The following is a 13104-nucleotide window of genomic DNA, read 5'->3' on the forward strand; positions in this document are numbered from 1 at the left end:
GTCAGATCTGATAGTATATGATATATGGTATGGTTAAAATAAATTGATTCTAATAAGACTTCCTCACCTGTGGTAAAGTTTGCTGTCCAAGTGAGAGTGTTATGCGTGGCGTTCGAATAGTACAGCCAAAAGTCGTACTTCGTCCCCGGTAGTGCGTGCGAAAATTTGATGACATCGCGTATATTTTTCGAGGCTATGGTGGTGTTGGGGGCGGGGTGTCCGAAAGGAGGATAGTAATCCAGTCGGTAGACCACGCCCTCTTGACCAAGACTCCATGGAATGTGGATTACGAGTTCTGCAGCGGATACAATCTGAAATAGAAAAATAAGTTTTATATAAACCTTCAATTTACACTCTCCTAAAATGGTTAATCTCTTTTATACTTTCAGAAATTTTCATACCGTTTTAGAGAAAATAAAAAAAAAGTCCAAAGTCCTAAAAATCAAAACGCGTTTCTATGGTAATATAATTTCGTTTTCATTCTTTGATAGTTTTTTGTTGATAGAATTTTAATTAACGGTCACATTTTTTGCCCTTTTAAAATGTTAAAGAAGCACAAAATTTATTTAGTTCAATGCTGCGGAAAGGTAATCCTAGTTATCGGAAAATGTGATACTTTAACAAAAAAAGTATGACGTTAATCAAAATTAATAATATCCATTTATCAAAGAATGAAATCTAAATTATATCAATATAATAACTACGTAACTATAAAGACGCGTTTTGACTTTTAGGACTTCAAAGCATATTTTCATGAAAAATTCAAGCATATTTTTGTTTTTTTTTATTTTCCCTAAAACGGTAGGGAAATTTGTGAAAGTATAAACGGGATGAACCGTTTTAGAAGAAGCAAAAATTTTAATGAACAATGCATTTTTCTCAAAATATCAATAATAAAAAAGTTTTTCCTCTTGTGAAGACAGTACGGGGACATACTGTAGTACTAATTAATATACACGAACATATTTCATGGCAATTTTATTCTATTAAATATTAGCAGTATATTTGCAATTAAAATATTTGTTTTTACCTATCTGGTATACAGGATAATAATTGGTTTAAATAAACCAATTCGATTTAAGTGAAAGGAAATGGTATAATATTGGTCCAAAAATAGATTTAAAAGAAAACAACCCGTTTCATAATTTTATTATATATGTATGTATATGAAACTGTATACATATTCAAATTCGACTACAATTATGTATAATTATTTTATTTAATATTTCATTCTGTTGAAATCGGGCTTCGACAGATTTAAATCACTTATATATAATTTAAATTACGTTTTAAATCGGTGGTTACAAGTTTTTGTTCTTACAAATAATTTAACTCAAAATGCTATAGCAAAATATCAATATAATAACTACGTAACAAAAAACAGTTTTCCAAATAATAAAGGTTGATTCTCACTATACAGGGTGGCGCCTCTCATATGACGCGGAGGCTCCAAGGAAAACCTTTATATCGAAATGAAATTTTAGGAACATATGTAAGTTAATTGAAAGCATTTTATAAAGATATATACAGTTCTACAGGGTGTCCCGAAAAAAGTTACGCATCAAAGTTTTGAAATGGAACACTCTAATTGATTTTCGGTTTGTAGAAAAATAAGCATATGCCTAAAATGTAAGGACTTTGACATATTTCACATTTTTTGAAAATTAGTAGAGGAAAGGGTGGTAATATGGAACCCTTGTTTGTTTATATTCAATAACTCAAAAATGTATCATCAATTATTTTTCAAACATATCGCTCATGTATACCTAATATATTTAGAATTATTGTTTGTTTTTGGAATTTAAATAATGCTTAAAGTTTTTTCATAATTAACTAATAATATAAAATAGTACAAATTATCTAACTGTAAAAAGTAGCTGATAATATGGAACCCCCTATAATAAACCAGATATATTTAAAATTTTAGCGATATTTATTCACTATATTCAAAAAATGCAAAACTAACAAAAAATAATTCAAATAAACGAAATTTATTGACAAAAATCACAGACCCAGTCGGCTTTTTCACAACCAGAACACAGAACATTTGCCCATAATTGACATATAAGGCACTGGATCCATTTTTCTCCTTTCCAGTTTTTAAAAAACCATTAATAGCAATACTTGCAGTTTGACACTTTAAATATGCCTTCGCAAAAAGTTCTGATAAGATCTGCCATTTCCCTTTTGACCCAACTACCTAGGTATTTTGGTCTGAACTATAGATAATCCCGTTTCGTCAACGTTAAAAACGCGATCAGCCGTATATTTTCTCTTTTCGTATTCCATCTCGAGGATATCAAAGAATTTAGCTACAGATTCTCTATTGAATCTGTTCGCCCGAGCATACGATGTTCCAGTTGGTGTTCGGATAGACAATCTTTGTTTATGACGATTTAAAAAATGATCCAGCCAAGCACGACCGGTTTCTTCTTTATTCCCAAACGGATGCTTTATTCCGTTTCGTACAGCCAATTGATAGGCCATTACTTTAACGTCTCTGCGGGTAAGCCCAAAATATTTGCTTTCCATCAGCAGCAAGTATTCGACTAGTTGTTGTTCAATTTCAGTAGAAAAAACGGGTTTTCTACCTAATTTTTTTTCGACAACTTGTTCGGGTGAATATTCGGTGTCGTGAACTAGTCTTTGCAAAGTGCTTTTTGGCACCTTATACAATTTTACAGCCTTTTTCAGGCCCATTTTCTTGGAACGCACCATTTCAACAGCTTCGGCCATTGCTTGTTTGTCCAATGTTTTACTTTTGCCCTTTGCTTTCGGGGATAATGAACTTCGGGGCATAGTGCAATCTGCAACAATCCATTCCAATTTATACACTCAGGTCAATTATAAATCTGCATATAATATGGAACCCTTGTATATAATATGGACCCAGGTTCCATATTACCAGCAACCAAGGGGTTCCATATTCCAAAAAGGCACATGCTAATAATCAATTTATTTTTTTTCTTGAACATCTAAATAAACAAAAGCTTACCTTTCTAAACTCGATATTAGGCAACACTTTCAAGATTTAATGAACAAAATCAACGAATAAATTCACCACAAATCGCTTTATGGCTGTGAAAAGCAGAGGCAAATAACATTTGATTTTGACGCCAAAGCATAACCTCGAATTAATAGACCACAGTTAAATACTAGGCGGTAGAAACCTTCCTGTGGGCTTTTCGGAACGTAATGATCACGTTTTGGTGAACAAATCATAGATGGCGTTTCTAAATCCTTATTTATGGGGGGGTTCCGTATTACCAGCAGGGTTCCATATTACCACCCTTTCCTCTAATAAATTTTAATTTCAATAACAGCTATTTAAATTGTAATTTACCCTGTATAGCCTGATATATAGTTAAAATAACCATTGTATGTTAAACTAAATGAAAATATGACCCGAAAATTTATACAGGGTGAGAAAAAAATAATATTCAGCATTGGTCGGTTTTAAAAACAAATTACTCCTGTATTTTAAATGGAACCCAGTATATTATTCCGATATTCAATGGATCTCTTCAAAATACTATTAAGGTTGCCTACTCTTCAGACAAATATTTTCCTAGATATTTTCATTTTTATGATTTTGTGTCAGTAGATCTTTACTTTTTTTCATAAAATCTAGGTGGCTATAATATACCTTTTGTTAATTTAACAAAAATCAAAATATGCAGAGTAAAATATTCAAAGGTACTACAAAGATACACGTTTAAAACATAATTTTAATTATTACAGAATTAAAACTAGATATAAACGTATAATTATGTGACACAAATTAGCTAGATGAAATCAAATGCTCAAAATGCTCCCTTTCCTGCTCACTACATAAAATAATTCTCTTTTCAAAAGATATTTTCATGTTAAAAGGCAAATGTGGAGATCTACTTCGAAAAGCAGCCACAATTATTTCTCTCATATTGTCGACAACAGTTGGTCCAGTTTCGTAAAAACTGTCTTTGCCATATCCCCATAAAAATACTCCAAACTAGATAAATAAGGAGCATTTAAATATTCTATTAATCGGTGAATGCACACTGCAGTTAGGTATATGCCAAGAAAATCCTAGCAGGGCCATCCAAACTCAGAATAGGAGAACTCTTAAAGGCCGGCAGGAATGGATCACGTACGCACACTGCAGTATACACAAGCCACTCCCAAGTAACACAAATTGTTTCTTAAGATTTGTAAAAACTGCTATGTCACCATATTTGGTGATATCACACCTGCAGAGTATTGGACTGGTGGAAGACGCCAAATGCAGACTCTGTATGGAAGATGACGAAACCATGAAGCATGCATGTACCTGCCTCACTTGGAGCACGACCAGGTTTGATATGTTTGGCAAGACAATGCTAGACCTATCAGACTTAGGACATAACACTCTATGGTGAAAGGCTGAGTCTTGGAGGTGAACTTTAATACTTTTTTTCTTTTAAAAAGTTTGTAGAACTGAGCCACAATAAGCCCTCGCGACCGCAGTGGTGAGTTAGGATCCACTCTTAGTAAATACAATTCAATAACACCAGGTATAGTTGTAGGTGTAAAGCAAAATACAACATTTTTAAAAACATACTACTACATAGTTTATTACCCTACCGAAGAGAAAGTCGATAAATAAAACCATTATTCGTATTTACTGCTGATGAACATAGTCAACAACGTTAGGACAACGTTAGTTATTCTAAACGTCACGTGTCAGAATTGGGTTTCATCTCGAGCATATAAATGATTCCAATATTCGAAACAAACAATTATTCATACATTATTAATGCAAATGAACCTTCGGCGACCGGAAATATTTCTTAACAGCAACACCGTTTCCTATTCTACCAAAGATGCGATCACATTTACAAAATATGAATATAATTTGCACCTTCGAGGTTGTATCATATACCAATATAATTTTAATAAAGTAAAACTATTTTTTAATTTGAAATAATTTTTAAAAGAATATTAAAGAAGGACGTTGAGTTTCCCAAATTAAAAACAAAAACTTGTTTCGCTTTTATCAGTACCCTAATCTTTTCACCATCCATAGCTTTAAAATTAAAATTACTATATTTATGCAACTTAACAACAAGGGGTACTTCCTTTAATTTTATTATACAAGGTTCAAAGATAAACATCTTACAATATTATCCTTTAATTCTACAGTTTATATCGTAAATAAATCTTGAACGCGGTATCTTTTCTTTCTTCTTAATCTATTAACTGTGATAAACAATTTGTTAAGCGACCAACTTGATATGAACATAATTGTTTAATTTTTATATAAGGCCCTTATAAAAGTTCTATATAAAACCTATGTAAACTTATACTGTTATAAAGGGTTTAATGATAGAGTAACAGAGTAACGCTCGATAAATTTGATATCTGCTGGTTTTTCCTATAGTTCAAACGACAGAATGTGCATTCGCATAAAATGACAATTAGGATAGTATGATCGAAGTAACAAGTGAACAAGGATATGAGTATTGGGGCCGAAAACTAAATACTTCGAACCAATGATGGGCACCTACCCCAGCAGAAATCTACCTTCAGGCAGAAATCTACACTATCGGATGATGCGTACAACTTATCTTAGAGAGGAACTTTATCGAAAAAAAAGCGATCAACTCCCTAACCAATTCGAAGTTGGCCAAAGAATGCCTAGAAAAGCTGAACAAATTAGGCAAAGAAAATAAAGTTCTCCTACTCTGGGTGTCCGCTCACCCAGGGATAGATGGCAATGAAAAAGCAAACGATCTAGCTAGAAAAGGAGCGATCACTCTCCTAACTGAACTAGAACCGTTCTACTTCCCAAGTGGAAACCAACATAAAGCTGTACTCAAGAACCTGGAAGACTTCATCCTCAACATGGAATGGGAATCCTTCAATGGTCAATAAGACACTCGAAGAAATTTCGCAGAACTTACGACAGAGAAAAATCAAAGATTTTCCTTGAATTAAGACCAAAGACATTATAAAGATAGACCGAACATCTCATTCATAAATACTCGTTGGTAGTGTACCAAACATTCCAATGTGTCAAACAAGGACAGAAGAGACAGAGAAGTCTAAAATTTCCGACCCCGGCAACTAGGCGCATTTGGGATTGTTCTAATGGCCAGTGGCGTATCGTTTTTTGGAACGAATTTAATTAGTAAAGTAAAAGTAAAGTAATTAATAAAATTTTTACTCCATATTAATATACTACATTAACACTTTTTCGTCAGATGAGTTTTGTTATAAGGTCTAATATAATAATACAATTAATATCCCACATATACTTATGTTGAAACGTTAGTAGTTTTCGAAAATAACTCCGACGTCGATTTTCAATTTAAACTTTCAGTTACGTCTATATAAACTTTCAGTTACTTTTGAATATTTACAGGGTGACTCAGGCTTCCGCAAAAGTTCTATATTAGGTTTGTGGTTGGTGACTTTTCTCTCAATTTTTTTTTCAGAATATGGAGGCATTTAGGCACATTTTAGACATTTTTGTAAACATAGGTGGCCGGAACATATTTTCAAACCAAAGTTGTAGATTTGCCATTAAATTTCCATTCCAGAAATACCTAGGGCTGCCACTTGTCCTTTTTTGAAAAGGGCAGTCCTTTTTTGGAATAACTTGTCCTTTTGACTTTTTTTGACTTAAAAAGTAATTTTTATTTACGTATTTTCCCTGAGAAAATTACCTACAGCAAACAGAAATATTCTCTTTTCGCCCAAATTTTATTAGGAATGTTATAAAACTTAACTTATAAATAAATTTTTCTTGTTTAGAATAGGCAACATTAATTAGAACTTCCCGTTTAATCTCAAATGATAGTTTAGGTTTTAGTTTTACCTTTTTTTATCTTATAAAGAACTTTTCAAAATTAGTACCTAATTAGTAACGATTTAGTTAGTTCGCAATCGATAGCTTTCTGTGAAGTACTGAGTAATAGTTGTTTAATCTTGTATTATTAATAACTTCCTATACCTAAAATCAATATTTAATGAGAAAATTGTGTTTTTTTTTGAAAATATAAAACAAGATTTGACTCTCTCTCTTTCGGTCTTCTTCTTGTATTATGATGGCTCTGATACGAGGCAATTGCCTTTTAGTCTCGCAATAGAAGGCATTTATCATTAAAAGTATAAAATCTGTGTGCTACAGTATGGGATTTCTGTCTGCTTCATCAGATAATCAAATTTTAGTTAAATGTCCTAATCTTCATGAACTGTATTAAGCATATGTGTTGCGGTTTGAATCACCCTGTATGTTGACAAAAATATTTTGAAAATGTGCGTTACAATGGCCCCCATCTTATGTAAAAAATTGAAATAAAAATCACAAACCAAAAACGTAATAGGTAAAAAGCTTTTTTGGAGGCCTGGGTCACTCTCTATATAGGTATGTATAAAACTAGTAGCCTAAGAATTATTTACAGTTCGTCCCATTCTAAAAAAAGTTAAACACACCGTACAAATAACTCTAGGAAGATGTATTTGTACGGTGGTAAAAAATTGTCTAAACAAGGCCGAAGGGGCAGATATAATAAAGTAATAAAATGTAAAATAGGTCGGGTAAACACCTTTGTTAATTTATTGAGCAAAATTCCTAAAAATTCCAAAATATAACGGACCATGGGCCGTCGCGAGGAGTAGTGGGACGGACGGCTCATTTCATTCTGGAAGACTAGCAGCGACGTTGCCAATAGTTCTAGACGTTTCAGCACATTAAACAGTAAACATGTCTTTTAATAGTAACGCATATATCCTCTGGTTAATAACATATTATTATGCATGCTTCTTTAAAAATAAACTATTAATTTAATTAAGAAATTGAGATTTATTGATATCCGGTGAAGGTTTTAAAGTCACCTTTTCTGCAAATCAAACTAAGTAGATAGGCGCAAATTTGATATGTGGCAATGTCGCCTTCTCTATCTCAGTTGATTTTTACAGTACGTAGTCAACCTCCGAATGTTTGATCGGGTTAAAATGCATAATGTGATATCTGTTCTTCCTAAATCTATGATTAAGACCAATCTTCGGATTGTCACGAAGTTTTTAACAGGACATTGTCTCCTCAACTCCAGAATACCTCATTACTGAGTACGCCGAGATGACAACCATTCATGTCATGAACGTTGGTACGACTGATATCGGAGATAGAGAACTAACCTCTGTAAAACTGTCTCAAATACTGGCTTTTCTCAAAGCCCCGAGACTGTATGGTGAGTTATAACTCAAGACAGGGACATAGGCATAGTAAGGTCTTCATCTAAGGATCCAATACTAAAATCGCAAAGGATTACAATAGGTCTGTTCACAGGGCATATTGCTATCAAGTGCCACCTAAACAAGCTCAGCCTGAATCAAGGAAGTCTTTGCTGCAGACACTGCGATAGAGCACTTGAAACAGCAGAACACACAATATATCAGTGCGAGGCTCTGGATCGCAAGATATACTTTCTATTTGGGAAAGCAAGGCTAGAACCGGAGGAACTATGTCTTTGACTATGCTCCCCTCCTATGGGAGGGGGTTAAAAATTTTAAAAAATCGTAACTCCAAAATTACAGTAGCTAGCGAAATGCGGTTTTCAATTTCAGATTAGGAATAATATTTGCAACAGAATTTGTAATAACATCAAAATCACTCAAAGTCGCAGTTTTTGAGATAAAAAAAATGAAAAAATTCCTTTACTTTGAAACTAAAAGAACTGCCTATCAACTTTTTATTAACATGTTTTAGTATGGGCGGCTATACGTGCCTCCCGGTGCCAATTTTTTCTTGTAATTTCAAAATATAAAATCCTTCAAAACATATTTCAAAATAATATTAGATAATGGTCTTTGTTGTATTTAAAAAACGATTAAAATTGGTCTACTACACGCTTTGGTACACTAGTGTAATCACATAATTCACACGATTTCCTTAATTTTTATTAGCAGAGTATTAGCTGACCTCCAAACGAGTGAATCATGGCATAATTCTATATAAAAATGCCTAAGCAAGAGTTTTATGACAAAATACGCACATAAAACAGAACAGATTAAGCAAGCCTACATTAATTTAGTGATGGATTAAAAAAGAAAAACATTTTAAATGGTAAATTTTTAATTAGTAGTTGTTAAGTTGGTGCTAATATTTAAGAAAAAGTAATAGTTAAAAGGGCCGTATATTTTTGCATTTATATCAAAATTTTCATATTTTGTGTATTTGTCACCCAGAAAACACAAAATAATTAAAAAGTATATCTTCTGTATATAAAAAAAGATGTATGATTATTTATTGCATTACGTCTAATTAAAAATAAAATACTTCAACGCCAATCACACTAATTAACGATATATATATATATATATATATATATTTTATTAACAATATTATGAAAGACGTGCGATATCTATATAATTATTTATTGCGTAATAAGTAAATTATCAACATTCTTTCTCGGATCCAGTCAAGTACACGAAATAAAAATATATCTTGCTTGTAACAATACGTGCTAGATTTTAAAAGGTTTCTCTACAAACAACAAGCTATTAATTAGTTTATTGGATTACAGCAATACACGTACTTTCACGTTAGGCAAAAAAAACGTAAAATAGAAACCTAAATCTACAGATATTACCCCTTTTTATTAAAGAAGATAATATTATTAATTGAAAAAATAATTGCGTGCACTACTTGCGCATATTTGAAGAAACTTCTTACTCACAGCTATTAAATTAAAAGATTTGATGGACATGTTTGAAAAAGTGTAGTTTGAAATGTTGAAAAAGTTATAAATTAAAAAATAATAAATAATTTGATTCACTTTCACAAAATTTGTATTAAAATGTCCGTCTGAGGACTCCGTTCAGGTACCTCTATCCACGTGCGGAGTTTGGTTCCAATCGACCCATAATTAAGAAAAATCATGATGATTTCGTCCATTTAGAGGCATCGGTTCGAAACGTCGAGGGCGTCACCCTGTAGCCCGTCCCCAATTACGCCGAAATCGACCACCATTTTTCTCCAATATCGAATCCTTAGTCTCACCCTGATGAAGATGTAAACGAAACGTCTTATTCAAACTTGAAGGGTGGGACCGTGTGGCATCGTCGCTCACATAGCCTATTCACCAAATTTGGTCGCGATCGGATGACATCAACTTTTGATATTTCAACTAACTGTCACAGTGACACACAGGGTCGTACACGGTCAATTTGGCCTTGATCTAATCTATCGACATACCCAATTTTACTTAAATCCGACGATTCTTTCTGTAAGTAAAATCTCTACTGAGGTGTTCATTGAGGAAAGAGTCTCCTGTTAAAAAAACCGTGGCTCGTGACAACCCGAAGATTGTTCTTACTTAAATCAAGGAAAATCTTTGATCTTTCTGAGGAACTTTGTCGAGTGTCTTAGATCGTTGGAGGATTCCCATTCCAGATAACGGATGGAACCTCCCAGGTTCTTGAGTTCCACTTTAAGTTGGTTTCCTCTTGGCAAGCAGAACGGTTCTGTCCAGTTAGTGAAGCGTTCGCTCCTTTTCTAGTTAGATCGTTTGTTTTTTTATCGCCTTCTGTCCCTTGGAGCGGGCACCCGAGGGGCAAACCGCTGGTGGTATTTATTGTACAAGCACTTGGTAATACTGGTATTTTTTTTGGTACTAATTTGGTATTTTTGGTAATAATTTGATATTTTTGGTAATAATTTGGTATTTTTGGTACTAATTTGGTAATAAACTGGTATTATTTGGTAATAAACTGGTATTAAACAGGTATTTTGTTGGACATCTGGCAACGCTGGATTAGACGCACATGGCGACCAAGGATACTATATAGAGATAAGGATAGTTCGACTCCTATCTTCCTGCACTGTCAGTTTTTTTACGTCATCTACTGACCGAGTTGAAGTTGGCGCTAAAGATTTTAGACAGTGGCAGTTATTTTTGCATTTGACGGACGAGCGCACAGTGCGTTGGAAGATAAATTTAGCGGGACAAAAGTGTTTGGTTAGAAATAAGCCAAAAAATGTGTACTGATAAGAATAAATAGTAGACATTCCAATTGATAAAAAATGCATGAATATTCTTTGTATTTCGATACATTTTTATCAACCAAATTTGGTCGTTTTCTGCTCAGCAAGGCAGAGATCATACGAAAACAAAATATTTACAAATGCTTATACATTTTATTAGAAAGCCAAATTATGTTGAAGATTGCCAAAGGTATGTACTTTTCTACTGTATGTATATTATTTGTTAAAATCCTTCGTGCCTTTGTTCTGCAGATATCAAACTTTCACTTTTTTTTCAAATATCGATATATTGAATGATGTAGATCTTTTGAGTTACCAATAGTTATCAACACAGGTAATCACAGTCACAGGGAGTTCAAGCTTAACAGGTGAATGCCCAAAAAGATTCATTTCAATCGGATAGTATAAAAACAAAATCATCCATCAAAAGGCACTGAGTTTAAAAAATTGTCTTAGGTACTTATATAAATTTACAATTACCGAGTGTTAAAATTAAAATTAAAATATCTATCTTATTTATTATTTTCAAAATAAAATATATTTTTTAAAATAAAATTATAGAGGGTGTCACAAGATTACAAATTAATTTAAAAAAAACTGCTAAAGAGTTTTTTGATATCATAATTTTATGTATTTGGCAATAGTTTACAATACGGTTTTTGTGTGTCATGTACGAATGATATCATAGTTTTATTATCTTGTATTTATTTATTAATAAATTAAGTTGTTAATAAATAAATAAATTTAACCATATAGTTGCTATATATTAGACTATTTGCTACGTTCTTAGATTTTAAGTCCCAAACATTGCTCTTGAGATTTTGTCCCGCTAGAATAACCATCCGGCGCACTGTGGAGCGCTGGTCAGCGCGTGACGTAGCATTCCACGGCGACTACGACAGCAGCGATTTGACGCGATCGAACAGTCCTTTAGAATATATACAGTCCTTGCGTGGCGACGATTACCGGGAAGCTGATTGAACTTTAGATGTTTTAGAAACTGATTATACCCAAGAAAATAATATAGTTTCTAAAATACTAAAGCAATGGTTCAAGTCAAAAATTGGTGATGAACTCTGTATCACTCTAAACTGCAATAGTCTGTTTAATAACATTATTTTTAGCACACCAATTTTACTTCCAAATTCAACTGCAAACTTCGAGGCAAACTCGATTTCGGGATCGACTTTAATATGCAAAATAACCTGCTTTTGTAAAAAGCAGGTAACTTTACAAATAAAATATCATCCTTCTACAAAAACAAGAGTTACAAAGGTACGCTGGGTAAGCTCAAATTTTCAAACACACTTCATAAAGCATTTTGATATAACAAATAAATTATTTATACCAAAAATTAGTAATAATCGCAGTTTTAAATCCGAGGTTAAATCAGAGGTAAGCAATAATTCTTCAAATACCTCTGAGGCACAACCAAAAATAACTTCATTTCTAAAAAAGCCTTCTACCGAGCCTTCTACGGAAAATACTGAGGAAATTACAGAGGCATGCAAACCCTCATGTAGCAAAATTGTACCCCCTAATCTAATATGTGAAGCTCCCTGTAATCAAAGAAATCCTAATGTAAAAATACTAGACTGCGTATAATTATCCCCCAACTAAACGAGCCTCGGAACTACCCTTATCAGCCGCCACTTTAGCCATACCATCCACAAGCAATAATAATTATCTCCCCGATCTCCCCTTTACTACCATTATCAGCTGCCGCTTCAACCTTACCGTCAACAAGCAATAATGCAATTTGGAAGTCTACAAAATACAGCCGCTCGCAAAGGAATAAAAGAAAAATTGAAAAGTTTCAGTATAATCAACCTCTTAAACCAACTTTATTTCGATATTAGAGAAAATAAATCCTACTCTTAAGGAAAATGGAGAAATATCGAAAGCTCTTAAGGAAACGATGATGGTTTGTCTAAATGAACCTGATGAGAATAAGCCAGAATCAATGCCAGCAAACAAATTTTTAAACATGTTGCTTAAGACAGACTTTGGTACTAATTTGGTATTTTTGATTCTAATTTGGTATTTTTTTGGAAATAATTTGGTATTTTTGGTACTTTTTTCCCAAAATTGGTATT

The 13104-nt window shown here is 33.0% G+C and overlaps 1 protein-coding gene across 1 annotated transcript in view; it reads right to left on the reverse strand.

Annotated features, from left to right (window-relative positions):
- The window catches only part of LOC115881366 (tyrosine-protein phosphatase 10D-like), a 149622-nt gene that overhangs the window by 65084 nt on the left and 71434 nt on the right, over positions 1–13104 (reverse strand). Inside the window, exon 2 of the mRNA XM_030898821.1 lies at positions 68–311. Within this exon, the coding sequence (XP_030754681.1) occupies positions 68–311 (244 nt within the window). The remainder of the gene's footprint in view (positions 1–67; positions 312–13104) is intronic.

Source organism: Sitophilus oryzae, unplaced genomic scaffold (assembly GCF_002938485.1).
Source record: "Sitophilus oryzae breed Bouriz unplaced genomic scaffold, Soryzae_2.0 scaffold_1110_pilon_pilon, whole genome shotgun sequence".
Taxonomy (NCBI): Eukaryota; Metazoa; Arthropoda; class Insecta; order Coleoptera; family Curculionidae; genus Sitophilus; species Sitophilus oryzae.